At 41.6% G+C, this 18,909-nt stretch overlaps 2 protein-coding genes across 3 annotated transcripts in view; one reads left to right on the top strand and one right to left on the bottom strand.

Annotated features, from left to right (window-relative positions):
• The first annotated feature begins 947 nt into the window (after positions 1-947).
• On the top strand, positions 948-11,255 carry LOC5578670 (mucin-2). Its single transcript, XM_021855169.1, has 4 exons — positions 948-2,140; positions 2,218-2,314; positions 9,177-9,722; positions 9,795-11,255. The coding sequence occupies exons 1-4, from the start codon at positions 2,087-2,089 to the stop codon at positions 10,250-10,252; spliced, it is 1,155 nt and encodes a 384-aa protein (XP_021710861.1). The 5' UTR covers positions 948-2,086; the 3' UTR covers positions 10,253-11,255.
• The window catches only part of LOC5578672 (sodium-dependent nutrient amino acid transporter 1), a 46,167-nt gene continuing 38,153 nt past the window's right edge, over positions 10,896-18,909 (bottom strand). The window contains exons 4-5 of one of the 2 annotated variants that reach the window (XM_001657011.2): positions 11,638-12,266; positions 10,896-11,575 (exon numbers count right to left, since the gene is read on the bottom strand). In XM_001657011.2, coding sequence (XP_001657061.2) covers positions 11,325-11,575; positions 11,638-12,266 — 880 coding nt within the window. In that variant the 3' untranslated portion in view covers positions 10,896-11,324. The remainder of the gene's footprint in view (positions 11,576-11,637; positions 12,267-18,909) is intronic. The other variant, XM_021855168.1, reaches the window with a different exon arrangement.

Raw genomic sequence — 18,909 nt, 5'->3', positions numbered from 1 at the left:
ACGTTGAAAATGTGCACGAGAATCTATTCCTTAACTAAACGAACAATCTATGCACGTATATTGCTTCCACTTATATTTTGTTCGTTTAGTTGAGGAATAGATTATCGTGCACATCTTCAACGAGGAAAAATAAATACTCACACATCAGTTTATATGGCACTTTCATAGAAGCACGCACCTTGCATTCAAAGTACAATCAAATATAATGCGTTACATGTGCGTTACTTGTTGGTTTTGTTAGCTACGACGCCATCCAATATATGGCAAACATGGTGGGAGAATATTTTGGTGGGACAAAATTATTTAGGTGTGAGTCTATTGGAGGGCAAAATCCTCAATACGTAGAAGGCTTTTTCTCGACATCCTTTAAGTGAAATTTTGCACAAACAAAGCCTTCAGATGATTTCTTTATACGTACATTTTGGTTTTCTGGAGGCTCTCTGTAGGAATTTTCTTGACCCATTCATCAAGGAATTTCTTTACTTCTCCTGAGCGAGGGTCCAGAATCACTTGGGCACTTCCATGATTCCCTTTGGAATGGTTTTTTCTTGGCCGAATTGCCTGAAACTTTGCAGAAGCGCTTCAGTACGTCGCAAATTGTGGCCAAATATTAGCTCTGTAGCTTTCAAAAAACTCCACTGCCGAAGTGAATCAAAAGTGCCAAGAATAGGATTCGGCTCCTTACTTAGCTTTATGCTTTAACGACATACCCACATACGTAACACATAGGAAAATTTCCTTTAAAACCCATCGCCCACTTCACACAATCATCATCTGATGGCCATGTTGCATAAAATAAACATGATTATGTGCAACAAGGGCTGCAGATAGAGCTAGTGAAAAAAGTAAAAAACATAGAAAAACGATACGCGCTCTGATTGTGAGGTATGAAATATATGAAATTTGAAATAATCTTGGTCGATGGGAATTTCGTTAGTGTTATTTCTGTTTGTCTGTGATAAAACATTATCAAGCGAAATGCAACGTATGATGGCATAGCGAATGTCCTACCTCAACATAGCACAGTGATTCTGTACCTCAACAGGAACGATAAACTTGTATGATATCCAATCTCATCGTACTATGTAACTAGCCCATGTTATTGTCCTCTGAAGTTCGTATCGAGTAAAGTTGATAAGCAGCGTTCCGTCAGTCAACTAAACAGGATAACACGATGCACGTTCATCCAGCGAGTTAAATATCATGTCAAGTTGTTGCCGAGCCATCTCTCATCAGGTTTTTGTTACACCTTCAGCTCTGGCATACAGCAGCATTTGCAGCGGCACTCGTCGCGTTTCGATTCCGTTTGGTTTGTTTTTGTTTAGTTTTAATTCCAATCTCATGCGTCTACAATTGCATCACAATCTATCTCCCATGCAATACGTTATTGGGGGCTTTCCTGGCCGTTGGCTTATTGAAAGCTGCAGTATACATGTGATGTGAGACTCAGCTTGTTGGTACATTATCCGCTTGTAGAGATAGACTGCGACTGTTTTTATCATACTCAATTCATGAGATTAGGAAGAGGTTCAGGTTCCATTTGGATCGGTGTGATTCGCATGGTAAGCATTGTATTCCTCGAAGTTTCGAACGTATGCTTCTAGGGTAATTATTTCCATCGCAAGGATTCGAAAAGGGTGGTCTAATCTGGATGCCCATGCTACAGTTTCATGCTTTTTGTGAGGAATTCAAACACAGCTGTTGAGAATGAATCTGTTAGTGCCAAAATCTGTGATAAAAAAAACCATACATTTGGCATATCTGTGGCCATTTGCAACAAAGTGATCCATTGTGGACCACCCTTTCTTATGTTGCATATTCATTGGATAAATGGTTTCAACTTAGTTTGTGCGATTAACGCCACAGTCAACGTCCGCTTATATCATTCCAACAAAAGGATTAGATCTGTCTGTCTTATGGGCTATTGGCGTCCCTACATTAAGCGGGTTCTTCTAAAAGGAATCATCTATTCTTCGGGAAGCTTTTCTGCACTAGAGCTATAAAAGTTGCTCTAATTGTGGCTATGTCTCATTAAGTGTTTTGTGTTGAAGCTGAAAGGACGAGCATTCTTGCTAAGGGTGTGAAAATGCGGTTTCATTGTGCGACGCTGATGCTTCCAAAAGCATTTCTCATAAGCTTTGTAAGAGCATTGAAGTGTGAAGGAAAAATCTGATTATGCTAATTATCATATATTTTTTTTAATTCAAATTATTCAAGGTCATAACAGGATGCATAGATTGCGTTCGAGCTGGTCGAGTTCGTGCTGACAAAAAGGAAGCTGATAACCAATATTTTCACCTCAATTCTCAGTCTGGTGAGTATACTGTTTTTGTTCAAGATTAAGTAGGAATTCAGGGGGGTATGTAGCCTTGAGGTTACGCTTTCGCTTCATAATCGGAAGGTCATGGGTTCGATTTCCAGCCCCTTCACAAAAAAAAACCCGTCCAGCCACCAGAAGACGCCTCACGGAGGACCGTGCTTTGGGGAGCACATCCATACTCCGTCAGTATCAGATGGTGACTGAGACAAACTGACCCTCTTCGCAGGCAGCTAGCCTCACTAACAACAGAGCTCTCGCCTACCTGCTCGGTGTGAGAGTAAAAGAGTAGGAGAGAGTGAAAATAAGATGTAAATATATGATAAGTTGAAAATAGATCTGTATTGGTAAAGAAGAAGCTACAGATCAACTGATTCCGGCACAGTAGTGGCCACGAGCACAGAGTGCCCTAGAAAAAACCCGGTTTACATTCTTAAAAAAAGTAGAAATCCAATAAGAATTATATTTACTGTATTATTTTTTTTCGGAATATTTAAAAGTTTACAATTGATTAAAAGCTTAGAACGGAGATAAAGTTACATATACGCTAAAGGCCAAGGCTTGCACAATCTAACAGGAGATATGTTTCGCACAATGCTTTTCACAAAGTGTGCTTTGTGTGCTGAGTTGCCGCCCAAGAATTGTACGGGTTTCCAGTGACAGATGTTAATAGGTTCCCTTGACTTTTGGGAGCTCGCAATCTAAGCCAGCTGTCTTCTCTCTCTCAAGTCAGATCCAAAGAGTGATCCTAGTAGTTCGATCGTCAAAGAAAGCTACGTGCTATAATAAAGTTATCTATTGCTATTCTGCCCATAACTGCATAACAGTCACTTTCGACATTTTTGACAAATTGGAGTTAATACCATGGAGAGTCATCAAATGATGAATACTTTTGATCAATTTAGTGAAATCTGTAAGATTGTTCTAGAAAATTAAAAAAAAAATACCAAGTTGTTTTGTCACATTGGTAATTATAACCGCATAACAGTCACATTGAGATTAAAAATAAGCCTCGTAATGTAATAGCAATGAAATTTCTATCAAAATTATTTTCTGACTATTCACCTAGTATGCGATATGAGTTGTACAAAATATTAGCCTCAAATAAGCACTTTTGAGTTCCTGGTAATTTTTTACAAATTTTAGTTTCCTCCCATACTGCCATAAAATGCACACTTGGTATTCCATTTACTCAATGCCTACTTTTGTCGAATGTTACAAATATGCAGTTATGGGCAGTATTATAGTTATCTAAAATCTACAATCTATCCTGGCTTAACAAATTTAACAATCTTTTACAATCCATTTTTCATGTTTGTTCGTTTTAAACTATGTTCATATTATTTAGGGTGTTTTATTTTTGGTTGTCTCTTTAGTCGATCTGATCGTCTAACTTATGAAGGCTTGGACTCACTACTACGATGTTTTGTTTGCTTCTTTTTCTTGTCCTGCTTGCCTTGGTTGTAAGTTCCTGTTTTCATCGACGATCTGTGATGAACTCGGTAGAGCGACAGGCAACGAAGGGTGGATTTTATCGGACAGATTCGAAAGTCGAATTTGGTTAACATGTACCATACGAACATTTCCTTCGATACTGATTAAGTATGTTAAAGAACTGAGTTTTTGAAGAATTATCGCAGGTATCCATCGTACGATGTCCTTGAAGTGATTGCGATACAGAACTTTATCTCCCGGCTTTGGCAGCCTTTGGCACAGGTTGACGCTGTTGACAGACATCACACGTTTGAACAAAATCGGTCAGATCCTTGTTAAAACTTTTCCAGTTACAGCTGACTTCAGACTATTGGGAATCGTGGGATCGTTGAAGTAAAAGATGTCTTCATCAAATCCGAGACGCGAATTGATTTGGAAATAGGGTTTTAAAGCGGGGATGCAATGCATTGGGCACCCTGTAAGACGTAGTCACGAACCTTAATCAAAATATGATCGTACTTCTGATGTTCTCGTACCAGTTCATGATTGACAAGAGGCCAAGGCTTATATATTCTACATCTGTGGGCTCATTCAACGGAAGGCGCGAAAGAGCATCAGCATGATTCATGAACTTTCCTGGTCGATGTACATACAATCGAGTAATCATAATTAGATAAAATCACAGCCCACCTTTGAAATTTTTCTACTGCGATTGCCGAAGTTCCTTTGACTGGATTGAAAATTTCTTTAATAGCACTGTTATCTGTTACAAGCTTAAACTTGGCACCACATAAGTACTTATGAAACTTGTTTATTCCAAAGCTTCCCTATGCACTTGAGCATAACTTACTTGAGCCGGAGTCAAGGTGGAGGATGCGAAACACACAGGTTTTCATCGCTATTCACCACATGCGACAGGACAGCTCCTGCGTCATAAGGACTAACGTCAACTGCCAAAATGATCGGTTTTAAATGATCATAAGGCTCAAGTAGATCGTTTTCCGCTAACAACGACTTTGTTTTTTCAAACGCCGTCTGGCAGTTTGAAGACCAAACAAATCTACTATTTTTCTTTAGCAATTTGCACAAAGGACGTAGTTCTATTGACATATTAGGGAGGAATCTGTGATAAGGTACCGTGGGGTGAGTGGATACAGAAAAATCAATAGTCAACTTCATTGTTATGTACAGCTAACGTTAATAATGTAATTCAAACTTTTTTCTGTGTATGACAAATGAGGGACTATTATACTTCAAATCGTCAATTATTTTGATTTTTCTGATTGGTATCTATTGAGCATGAGGGACTTGAAAATTTGCGCCAAATGATCCACTTGCCCCACCATGGTGGGGTAAGTGGATCACCTATAAAAAAAAACTCTATTCTCAAAACAAATGTGATGTTATCATGTATAGTATGAATAATATTATTGTCATTCTTGTTATAAGTGTTATGCTATATATTTTGATAGCTTTAAAATAAAAAAAATATTTATTTTATCAAAATATTATGAAAAATATTTGTACATTAGTTTACACTTATTCGAACAAAAACAAACACTGTAACTAGAATATTTTGGAGAAAATTCATCTATTTTATACCCCTGAGTTATACAAAAGAATTGAGGATTATTCCTAACAATGTTTTCGAAAGACACTCGTAGTTTAAAAATATTAATTACATTTACTTTTGTTTAACATACTGAAATCTTTTTATTCTATTAATGGAAATATTTAAATCATCTGTCTAGAACAATCGATATGGTTAAAAAACGTACGATAATATGCTTTCAGGTGGAGAATTTGTATATTTTGCTCTTTTGCATTTCAGCTTAGAAAAACCAAGAAAAATTTTGTTTGAATCCTTCAATTTTCATTTTTTTGTACTAGAAAGACTGTACAACACTTTTAGGTGGATTAATTGAAATTTTCTCAGGTCAATTTGGCAAATTCAAGCTAGGAATGAAAAATGTAAAAGGGAAACAACATTTGATGACACTAAAGCTTATTCAATTCCGCGTAAGTAGTATGCCAATATTTGATAACAATAGTTGATCCACTTACCCCATCCCATTAAAAAGTGCGGGTAAGTGTACCATGACCAATATATCTGTATTTATTTACAAAAATTACATTTTTTTCATTGTGATTCATACAATTAGAACTGAAATGTTCACCATGTGTTGAAAAAACAGTCATCAAGTTTGCTTGTATTAGTGCACGTGTAGTATCAGTTTTGCAGTAGTATCAGTGTGTACGTGAGAATATAACCTAAAATGAAGCAAAGGTGTGAAAACATTCGGAATATTAAAGTGTTTATTCTTATTACGGACGAATGATCCACTTACCCCACTGCTACACTTCCCCCACGGTACCTTAGTTGTTGTAGCCTGTAGCTTAGTACCATTTTTGGGTGACGGAGTGTCCAATATGGCTTCAACCGTCGACTCATCAGGCCGTATACCATCTTCTGTGATAGTATACCCAAGGTGATTGACCTTTTCTACATAAAACATAATTTGGTCAGGTTAATTCTAACGTTATGATTGAGCTTTTGTAGAACAATTGAAAGATTCGCATGACACTCTTCACGGTTGTGATCACCAACTATAATATCATACAGATAAGAAATTCCTGGTGAATTCACCAATATCTGGTCAATTATCGATTGAAAAATTGCAGGGACAGACGATAAACCGAAAGGCATCCGCGTGTATTGATAAAGTCTACGTTGAGTATTCACAGTACACAACACTTTCGAAGCTTTCGAGAGCGTAACTTGTAAGTATGCTCTCGAAAGATCAATCTTGCAAAAAACTTTCCAGTTCGCTAATTTAGCTAAAATGTCGTCAATGCGAGGTAACGGATAATGATACATGGTAGTACGACTGTTAAGTGCGGCTTTGCCGTCAAGACAGACACTGTGCCATCTTTTTTAGGCGCTAATACTATGGGACTTGCCCAAGGTGACGAACGAACTGGATGCCATCCTGAACTAGTGTATCGAGACTTTTGGAAACTTTTTCTCTAAGGAACGGCGTATGCCTTATGAAACACAATACCGGGTTTCAACACTATTTCAGCGGTAAAACCTGTTATCGCATTTTTCGGCGACTCGGAAAATATGATTGGAAATCTTGTTCTAAGCTTAGTATCGAAGGATTGTTCTGACGTACCAACCGAATTGATGGAGAAAGCCTTCCATTTTCGGTGAAAATCAGGTCAAGACTGTAACGACCTAATAACGGATGCACTGTACGGCCACCAACTCCAGTTGACCTTGAATTCCTGATGGTGCCGAGACTTGGATGCGAACGGTCCCTTCTGGTATAATGCGATGACCTGAAACTGAAACAAATTCTCAGGCAGTGGGAACTAACTTACAGTCAGGAAAATGCGTACAATACATATCTGTGGATATAACAGTCGACCTCAAAATCCAGAAGACGACCTTGACAATCCAATGTCACGAACTCTGGAGAATCGGCCTTGTCGAGCGAGTTGATGTTGCTCGAAGGTCGACAAACTGCAACCATCCTTCGCTTTTGGTATACTGTTTGGCACAGAAGACGGTGACGTAGGCTTCTCTGGCTCCGATATCAGAATCAACCGAAGAACTTCCACTGCTTCCGCCATTTGTGCGGCACGTTGATGGTTCCCACTATACTTTTTCGAAGAACTGGACTTCATCCTGCAGCAAGTTGACACGTGCCCTTCTTTGCCACAAGAGTAGCACGTCCAAGTACGAGCCGGGCAGGTTGCTGGATCGTGTTGACGACTGCAGCGGTAGCACGGTTTGAATTTCTTCGTAGATGCGCGATTGGACTTGGTTTCTTATGCTCTTGTCACATTTTGCTTCCATTTGTGGACTGGATTTTGCGTCTCCCTCATTACAGCAATCACGTGTTTTGATTGTGACGACATTTCCTTATTCTGGCTGAGCACTGCCTCCCAGCTCCGGCCAATTGAACACGCCTTTTAGAAGGTCAACTTTGGTTCCGTTAATAGCTTCTTTCTTAAATTTTGATTCTTTATTCCCGCGACAAACTGATCTCTTAGCGCGTCGAGGTGCTTTTTGAGGAGATCAACCAGATACGCGTATGACTTCGTACGTGGATCCTCCGGTGAACTCAATCTAGCTGCGATTGAGTATAAGCTAGGACCAGCCGCCGTGACCAGCACCGGATTTTTTTTTGTCGTCCGGTGTGCCATTTACGAGAAAAAACATTTCCAAGCGGTTCACGTATTCCCCGAAATTCTCTCCGACGACGTACTGTTCGATCTGGCCAAACATACCAGCACGAACTATCGGAGCTGCACCTACTGCTTCTCTTTTCAGTGCAGTTTGCGCCACACCACTTACTCCTTCGCCCTCCATTATATTGAGGTTAGGTTATACACTCACCACGTGATTGCAACCGACCTTGTACCACACGCGGTGCTATTGTTCTCAGCGAAACTTGCACTGTTTTACACTCGTCGCCAAGTTAAAGAATTGGGACGGCGGACGAAATAATAAACTGTAATCCTTCACCCTCCATTATATTGAGGCTACAGTAGTTAACTCAGAAATGAGTGTAGCAACGATTGTGTTACGTGGCTTAGCACTCGAGTTTGCCATTTCATTGCCATTGATTGAGATTTTCCGCGCTAGGTGACGCTAGTGACAAACTTTCTTCTATTGTTTGTATTTCAACATCCTTATCAGCTAAAAGGTTGGTGTCTTCGGCAAAGGTTTTCAACAGACTAGAAGAGTTTGAATGAGAATTTATCTGCTAGGAGTCGCTAGTAACAATTGTCTGTATCTTAAGATCCTTATCAGCTAGTAGTTTGGTGCAGGTTCAGCAGATAAAGAGCTATCTGGCGATGAAGAGTCTGATTGGGAATGTATCCGCTAGGTGGCATTAGTAAAAATAAATCTTCAATCCTCTCTACCTCAAGATACTTTACGGCTAGATAAGCCTTGATCTACTGAATGGCTTTGCCGAGGACACCAACTTTTTAGCAGATAAGGATCTTGAGATACATATGATTGAATTAAATTTGTCACCAGCGCCACCTAGTGGATGAACTCTCATTCAGATTTGTCATCGCCATATAGCCCTTGATCTGCTGAATAACTTTGCCAAATACACCAAGCTTCTAGCTCATTTGGATGTTGAGATATTCGTTTGTGGCCAATTTTGGATCCTTCGTGTCCACGCTTTTTCCACAAAAGGGTGGATGTCACACTCAAAGATTGTAAGACCAGCTAACCGCATTCACTTCCAAATCTGTTTCAAATAATTAATCTACTCGTCTCCAAATTGTGACCCGGGTTTATACCGGAATTTTAAGGATTAAAGTATTGCATTCATGGTTCGACCCTGACAGAAAACTAATCATAATCATGCTTCAATTTATTGAAAAATAAAATTCTTTTCAGACACCTATCACTTTGGCTACCAAGTGAACCCAGACGGCAACTTTCACCATGAGCGTCGCGACCAGGAAGGCGTAACTTACGGTTGTTACGGCTACATCAACTCCAGTGGAAAGCTTTTCGTGACCCATTATGTAGCAGATCGAAGAGGCTACCGCGTAGTGGAACCCAATAAACCCCTCTACGTGTACTTGACCGATCGCATATCGTGGCAAGCGTTTCTTCTTCCCAAAGGATGTGGACGACCTTCTGCGTCAAATTCAAATCAACCTGGACCGGAGCTCATTTACAAACCCCAGAGTGCCGTCAGTACGACAACCAAGCGACCCACAACGACTAACTCGATGAGCACCACAACCAGGAACCCTTCTCCTGTATGTCCGTGCTCACAAACAACCACGAAGAAGCCATCGCCAGCCACGGTTCTCACGCCCAAGCCTCCATCAACAACTACCATGCGGTCTACAACGGTATCAAAAACAACTCCTTCCACTACTAGTTATACTAGTACTACACCTATTCCATCTACGTTGCCTCCATCAAAGCCAGGTACAGAATGCCACTGCGTAATGTAAATTTCATTCTAATGATCCCAATGTCCAATACTTTGTTACTCCACAGTGCCTACCCTCATAGATGTAGACGCGGATGTTAACATTTTGAATCTACCAAAATCGAACGTTTCTACATCCGATGACTTCATCAACGATAAGGCACACTCGGAAACGAACGCTACAGCTCCTTATTTCTACTACGTTCCCTACAAACATCACCTAGCGCCACCTCCGGGCGTTCCATCGACTGCACCCCCAGGAAGTTGCAACTCCCACTACGGTCACCTTGGATTGGCACCGGTAATTTTCGTTCCGATTAATGCGGCCAAATCTCTAGGGCTGGTAGCGGAAGCTGACGGGATTCCTCTACGAATGTTCGCTAATGACAGCGGTGGAAATTTGACTCTTACGGAAGTGCTGGACGAGGAGGGCACAGTGATAAAGTTGGATTATTCCAATAACGTGTTCCAGGGAATTGTGAACGGTGGCGATTTCGATTCATTGAAGTATGCAAATAAACTGTGATATGGCTTATAAAATTTCGTTGGGATGGAGCGCATCCCAATGCACTCCAAGATTTTCAACAGATAGTTGTTAAGCAAAAACAATTTACAGACTTAGATAGTTGATAGAATAAAAACATTAATCCACGAAAGTGTTCGTTTTGCTCCGATACCTTTTTACCAGCTATGTTTTCATCCCATTTTTCTAACTCTGGGTAATAAAAAAGCAAGTAAAAACTGAGGGATATTGAAATCTATTGTCATTCCATTGTATTATAATAAACATTTGCTAAATGTGTCCATTATGCCATTATTCCCCCTTCTACTGTTATCTATAGAAATTCTGTTCGGATTTTCTTCCGGTCTTCACCATTTGTATCTCAAAAAGTTTTTTTTTTTTATTTTTTTAATTTAAAATTTTATTTAATTTAATTTTTTTAATTTTTTCTTTAAAACTGCGAACCGTTTGCGCGATAGAGTCCCATGGTCTCCAATCACAACATTTGAAAATACTATTTAGCAATCGGTGAAAAATATTTGCCATTCGTGCCTTTGTGGTTGGTTTTCAGATTTCGTCATATCATTTGAGGCAATGATACACGACAGAATGACAGAATGGAACGCGAATTTGATTGATGGATCATTCTCTTTATTCATTTTACGACAAAGTGGTGTGGTACCCCGCTTTTCAAACCTTGTTCCATTATTTCACATGAACCAGCCGTTACCAGTACCGAGAATGCTTTTCACACATTTTTGGCCACGGCTTACCGTACAATTTCACGTTCGGTAATGAATGGCGCTATTTTTAACCCAAAAACGAAAACACCTGATGTGATTTTTATTGCTCGCGGTGGGATCCGCAAATTGCCTCTTATATTTATTCTGAACAAAGTTCTCTCTCTTGCTATAATTTCCATACATCACTTAATTTCCGCTCGTACGTCAATATAATTTAAATATCAAATAGTTACCACAGTCTAGCGATGACGGCGGCGATACAGTTTCGTCGTTCGTCATCTTAATTATAATAAGTGAAATCAAATGTTGAATACAACTAATGGTAGGTGGGCGGCGAAAGAGAAATATTGTCTCTATCCGAATAATTTTCGTCGAACGAAACTCGCGGTGCAAGTTTTCTTCATGGAAAGCGATGCATCGTGTTCACCGATGAAACTGTGATACTTGGCACGTGTGGTGGCATCTTCCGGTCCCCAATCGCTCATCGGATTCAGCACCGCTCGCAGTCTGGTAATTGGATCGCTACCGGGTTGTTTGTACCACGCATACAATCCCCAAGCAGGAAGCTGCAGCACGGCCACAGTGTAAAGGCACCATCCGAAAGCTGGAAATAGTAATTGAAGTTGGGAATTGAGTCGTGAAATTGCAAGTGGAAGTAGTACTCACCATTGTACCCGGATGGAAGTTCCATCGGAACGTAATTTATAATACTGAATAGTAAGATGACCAGCACCACTATGGGGGTTACAATACCCCAGCATATCCTCCAGAACATTCCGGTTTTGATGCCCAGCATGAATTCGATGTCCTTGCATACTCGGTCCACTCCGTAGATCCAGGCAAAAGTCAACAGTTCAAAGACAGCCAGCGTGAGCGTGACGAAAGTGGCTCCATAATAGTCCATCAATTCCAGAATGGATAAACCCCCAGGCGTCAAATACACCAATCCAACGCAGAACCCTACCACGGCAACCACCAGAACCACTTTCCACCGTTTCCAGTGTGGTTTCTGGTCGTGAATGGCCGTAATGACTGAGGTCACAATTCCCAGCAGTGTTCCGATGCCTAGCAGGAACAGCATGAAGAAGAACAGCACCGAAAAAAGCTGCGGTACGAAATCGAACTTGGCAATCACATCCGGATAGGTTTCGAACGTGAGCCCGGGGCCATTTTTGACCACTTTCTGAATGTCTTTCTCGTTGGTCACGTGCGCCAGATGGCCCATGACACCGAAAACGATGCACCCGGCGATCATGGAGGTGAAGGTGTCCAGCCAGGTGATGATGACGGCGTGTCTGAAAAGATAGAAAAATGGGGACAGATTTGATAAATGTTACATTTAACAATGAACAGTATTCAAAATGTTGTGATATAGACTTTACAATATATCACGGTTTCACTTAAAAAAAATAGTTGATGTCTCAGATTCAGACGTCATTATAAAAAAATAGTAACAGGATCAGAAAAATCAGCAGCTTATATATCAATAACAAAATTTTTAAAAGCGAAGGAAAACATGTAACATTTGCAAAAATGCTTTTTTACTTAAAAATGGAAATATTTGATACTTCCACAACTAACACTAGAAGTGAGGCTAAATTTTGAAAAGTTTAGACTAATGTCTGACAGTCAAACTTTTCAAGTAACAATTCGATAACAGTTAGGCATGATTTTATCAATGTTTTATTAGGGTTACGAGAATACTATTGTGTATTTACCTCACAACTGCACTGCGAAGTGCGGCTTCATAAGTGCGAACATGCGAATAAAAGTGCGAGATTGTACCGAATCATGTTGGTGTCTTCAGAGCACTTATTCTTTGGACTGCGATGAATAACTCCGCTGAAGACACCGACTCGATTTGATGCAATCGCGCACTGTTATTAGCGTTCCCGCACTTGTAAAAACTTCTGCGATAGTCCAGTGGTGAAAGAAATGCGCAATATAATAGCTGTAGAATAAATGCCTTCTATAGCTATTATAGTATATGTTGCTAAAAGATCATAAAAACTAGACTCGAAAAAAGGAGACAAACAACAATTATCACAAAAAAAAAAAATTATATCGGATACTTCCCAAATTTTCAGGGATTAAATAACTGTATATTTGCTTTGTTTGGAATAATTTATTTATTGAATTTCCTTCCCCAAGCATAATGCTCGTACATTTTTCTTAACACTGCTCATGAGATCTTGGGCGACGCTTTGCCCATCTTTCTTACTCGATTTTTCCCAGTTTTTCTTCAAAGCTTCATCGGTTTTAAATGTTTTTCCGACAAAAAACTCGCGACCGGGGATTTGGTGTCCGCCTTGATATATGTCTTGTCGTCCATGACGAGACAGTCTGATTTGACCAGCCACTCACGGTACAGCTTCCGCGCACGCAATTTGGCCACCGTGTTCTTCTTGTCACGTAGCCCAGACCGCTTCATGGTCTGGTGGACGAACCACTTCGACGAATTGATCTTTTTCGCCAGGTCTCGGGTGGAAAGGTTCGGGTTATTCTTCAAGTACTGCCTTATCTTCCGCGCCTTTTCTGGGTATTCCGTTTTCGGTATTCGGCCACTTCCAACGCGCCGTTCGATGGTCTTCGTCTCCTGGAACATCCTCACAACGCGGGACACGATGGAATGGTGGATTCCAAGCCTTTTATCGATCCATCTGTGTCACTGACCAGGATTATCGACCACCGCGCCCAAGATTTGCTGGCGTAGCTCTTCTTGTTTCGAATGCATCTTGAAAACTACTTGTCAGATCGCGATAAAATTTTGCACACATAAACATAACACTCTAAAGTAATGTTACCCAAAATTTCATTAATTTTACCAACGCGATAAAAAGTTTCACCCAAAACAAAGTGTGGTTTTTTTCCGAATCTAATTTTTATTTTGTAATTTACTGTGAATTGCGCAATTATTTATCGCGACGGCGATCTTGAAATCTTCCTAAAATACCCCAACTAACAATTTTAGCGCTATAAGCCAAGATTATTTGCTTTGTGCTGTATAACAGTTGAATTGAAGCAGCGAACGCAGCAAAAAATGAAAGCTGTCAAAAATAGAACGATTAGCGTTAATACAGCTGTAACGCAAACGTTTTGCAGCTACAAATCTTAGCTGAATAAATTTCGTCAGTTATCGCTTTTGCTGCTTTCACTAAGCTGTAACTCAACACCGTAAAAGATAGCAACCTAATGATGTGGAATAAAACTCGCCATCATCAATCCGCCTGCTTCTATACAATATGATTTGTTATGCTGCTCAATATATATTTAAGAAGCGCTTTGTCGTTAGTTATACAGCGAGCATACAGCAGTATGCTGTAAAACAACAACTTGTGGCGCATCTACTCAGCTTGTTGGATGTAAACATTGCGTTTGACGTTTCTCACCCTTTTACAGCCTGATGAAGTGGTGTAAGCGCGGCTATGGCATCTTTTACGATCATTATAAAATATTGTGTGAACCGTTTTCGATGTAGAACAAAACGGTGTGTTTTCTTTGCCTTTCGATATAGACTGTGGTGGCAACAAGGACAGCATCGAGACTTGTGGATGCAGAGATCGTGAGTTCGATTCCAAGCGGTGGCAGGTAACGTTGGGAACATTAAATTCAGATACTTATGATATGATTTCCGGAAGCTGTGAAACAGCTTGAAAATAATATTTAATCGATAATACAGCGAATCTGTATAATAATTATTCACCAGTTGCGAAATGGTTGAGAAAGCGCCTTCCGAAGATGTTACACAGCTACTTGTCGTATAACTGTCGAGATAGAGCAATGATCGGTATGACTTAAGAGCTGCCAACACAGCTTAAAAGTAGCTGAGTAGATTCGCCAGATTTGTTGGTAAAAGGATCGCAAAGAAGCTTTCGTTCGTATGTACAGCGCCTTTACTCAGCATAAAGCCGTATAAAGAGGGCCTAGAGAATGTTTACATTTGCACTAAATGTTAGTTGGGCTTTTAGTTCGTCGCAGCTACTTCAAATTGTTTTGGTGTCCTCTGCGTGATTATTTCTGATTGTCTAAGGTATGATCGCGCAGAAGACACCAAAACGATTTAAAGTAACTGCGACGACCTACAACTTGTTGGTCTTGTCTTTGACAGATACACGTATTTCGACTACCACTTGCAGTCTTCTTCAGTATCAGTTACTCGTATCCATATCGTTATCCATAAGTTCTATCAAAGCTCAACACATCCCGCAAAGGCTTCGTGCCGCGAGCTGAGATGTGCCGGGATAAGGATGGGAGCATCTTGACGGACGGACGCGAGGTAATCGAAAGGTGGAAGCAGCACTACGATAAACACCTGAATGGCGCAGAGAACACAGGTACAGAAGGTCAGGACAGCGAAGGCGATGGCTACGTCAGCACAGCGGACAGCGGAAATCAACCAGCTCCCACGATGGGGGAAGTTAAGGATGCCATTCAACAGCTCAAGAACAACAAAGCCGCTGGCAAGGATGGTATCGGAGCCGAACTCATCAAGATAGGCCCGGACAGGTTGGCCGCTTGTCTGCATCGGCTGATAGTCAGAATCTGGGTAACGGAACAGCTACCGGAGGAGTGGAAGCAAGGCTTTATATGCCCTATCTACAAAAAGGGCGACAAACTGGAGTGTGAAAATTATCGTGCAATCACCATCCTAAACGCCGCCTATAAAGTGCTATCCCAGATTCTCTTCCGTCGTCTATCACCTATAGCAAACGAGTTCGTGGGAAGTTATCAAGCAGGTTTCATCGACGGCCGCTCGACAACGGACCAGATCTTTTCCGTGCGGCAAATCCTCCAGAAATGCCGTGAGTACCAGGTCCCTACGCACCATTTGTTCATCGATTTCAAAGCGGCATACGATAGTATCGACCGCATAGAGCTATGGAAAATCATGGACGAGAACAGCTTTCCCGGGAAGCTCACAAGATTGATCAGAGCAACGATGGACGGTGTGCAAAACTGCGTGAAGATCTCGGGCGAACACTCCAGTTCGTTCGAGTCTCGGCGAGGACTACGACAGGGCGACGGACTTTCGTGCCTGTTGTTCAATATTGCGCTTGAAGGTGTCATGCGGAGAGCCGGACTTAACAGTCGAGGCACGATTTTCACGAGATCCGGACAATTTGTTTGCTTCGCGGACGACATGGATATTATTGAGAGAAAATTTGAAATGGTGGCAGATTTGTTCACCCGCCTGAAACGCGAAGCAACAAGAGTCGAGCTAATGGTGAATGCGTCGAAAACAAAGTACATGCTGGTTGGCGGAACTGAGCGCGACAGGGCCCGCCTAGGAAGCAGTTTTACGATAGACGGGGATACCTTCGAGGTGGTGGACGAGTTCGTCTACCTCGGATCCTTGTTGACGGCTGACAACAATGTTAGTCGGGAAATACGAAGGCGCATCATCAGCGGAAGTCGTGCCTACTATGGGCTCCAGAAGAATCTGCGGTCAAGAAAGATTCACCCCCGAACCAAATGCACGATGTACAAAACGCTCATAAGACCGGTAGTCCTCTATGGGCATGAGGCGTGGACTATGCTCGAGGAGCACTTGCAAGCTCTTTGAGTTTTCGAACGCCGAGTGCTAAGGACGATCTTCGGCGGTGTGCAGGAGAACGGCGTGTGGCGGCGAAGGATGAACCACGAGCTCGCTCAACTCTACGGCGAACCCAGTATCGTGAAGGTAGCTAAAGCTGGAAGGATACGCTGGGCAGGGCATGTTGCAAGAATGCCGGACAACAACCCTGTAAAGATGGTGTTCGCCACGAATCCGGTTGGAACAGGAAGGCGTGGGGTGCAGCGAGCTAGGTGGATTGACCAGGTACACCAGGACCTGGAGAGCGTGGGTCACAGTCGAGGATGGAGAGAAGCGGCCATGAACCGAGGGAATTGGCGAAATATTGTTGGCGAGGCTTTATCAAGATAATTGATGTAAAGCCAAATAAGTAAGTAAGTAATCCATATCGTTATCCATCCAAGCATTTAGGAGCGGAATTAAAAGGTATACTCCATCTACTTTTAAGTTTCTCTATTGAGATTCTGCTCAGAGGATTCGAACATCAATAAGAATGGAAGACGGGATAGTGAAAAACACGCTAGCGTTCCGGTTTCCGCCGGGAGCACCAGCACCCACGCTGGTGGATATAACGCGATTTGTAAAGAATCTTGGCGCGGATCTCGATTCGATGGAGACAAGTTACAAGTTAGCGGAAGAACGATGCGTCTGTGTGAAGTTCAAGTCACTCGATGACATGAAAGAAGCCCAATCCCAAATTTCAGAAATCGTTATCTTTTGGTACTCGAATGGCGACAAAGTGGAAGTGAAAACGACAGTGGCCGGATGCTGTACGAAATACGTACGTATCTTCGATTTACCGCCGGAGGTGCCGGATTCGGAAATCGCTGCTGTATTGAGCAGATACGTGAGTTGATACGGATAATGATAAGAGAAAAGTTTCCGGCGGATTTGGGGCTAAATATGTTTACGGGGGTGCGTGAAGTGTATCTTAACATGAAGAAGGTGGTTCTAGCATCGTTGTACTTCCTGAACGGGAAGGGCTGTATTTTTTTTTAATGAAGGGTTGAAGCAGAAATGCTTCCTCTGCAGGGAAGAGGGCCATTTGAAAGCCGATTGCTCTCAAAGAGAGAACAGCAAAGGAGTAAAATCGGTTCCAGCAAACCACGTGCTTGAGGAATCGAATATATCTTCCCCAGTACTTCCAGGTGAAAGTGGTTGTGAAAAAGTGTCAGTAGATGTTCCAAGCTATTCAGGAGTTTTAACTGGTACCAAGCCTAATGTGGGGGAAGAAAAGGTGGTGCCAAAAAAGGTAACGCTGGTGTTGGAGCGAAATAAAGGTCCGGCATGAGAAACGAGTGTCGAACGGTGCGCTTCTGTTGAGAACATTGAGATGGAATCGGAAACGGATACGGACGATGTCGATAAATCTGGTGGGAAGAAGCAACATTCCACCGGAGGATCCGCTGGTGAAACTGACGAGGATGGTACAACAGGATTCACCAAGGCTCATGGAAATCGGAAACTATCACGTACTGCGAAGAAGTCGATGACTCCACTCGAAACGATTGCGAGTGTGCCGTTGTCACAGCGTAAAGGCAATCGTAGTTCCAGCAAATAGGTGATTGAGGTTATGTTTCATTGCAACACGTGTCTCTGATCGTGGGTAGTTTGAGAAATTGGTACTGTATGATGAATTTTGTGCGGAAAGTTGCTACAATCAACATAGAGGCGATGGTGGTACAAGCAAAAAAAATGCTGTTGAAAGATTTTCTAGTTCAAAATAATGATGTAGCGCTCCTACAGGAAGTTCAGTTCGAGGATTTCTCCTTTATTCTGAGTCATGAAGCATTTGTAAACATCGGTGATACAAACAAAGGTACGGCGATTTTAGTTAGAACTACCTTGCAGAACAGTGGCCTTCAAATGGATCCCGGCGGAAGTGTTATATCGTTGGTAGTGGACGGTTTGAACTTTGTCAACGTGTACGGGTACTCAGGTTCTCAATATACGCCCAACGAGACGAGCTGTTTACCGATACCATTGCGGTGCACTTCAATAAGTCTAGAGTTATCAGCAATGTATTAGCGGGTGATTTTAATTGTGTGTTAGAAGAGAAAGAAAAATGTACAATTTTTCGAGCGGTCTTAAGTCGGCAGTGGAACTTCTTGATCTTCGTGATGTTGCGATCGCGATCAAAGGACCAAAAAGAGAGTAGGAAGTTCTATCGTGGAGATTCAGCTTTGAGACTGGATCGGATATATGTGTCAAAAAGTTTTATTGGAAGTGTTAGTCGATGCGTAGCGAAGCCTATTGCATTCTCCGATTATCACGCGCTGGTAGTGGATTATCGGATTGAAGTGGATCAGCAAGCGCCTATTTCGGGTGGCAGTTACTGGAAAATGAATGACTCTTTTTTTAATGAG

Source organism: Aedes aegypti, chromosome 3 (genome assembly GCF_002204515.2).
Source record: "Aedes aegypti strain LVP_AGWG chromosome 3, AaegL5.0 Primary Assembly, whole genome shotgun sequence".
NCBI lineage: Eukaryota > Metazoa > Arthropoda > Insecta > Diptera > Culicidae > Aedes > Aedes aegypti.
The sequence above is the reverse complement of the archived record's forward strand: the minus strand, read 5'-3'. Positions and strand labels throughout refer to the sequence as shown.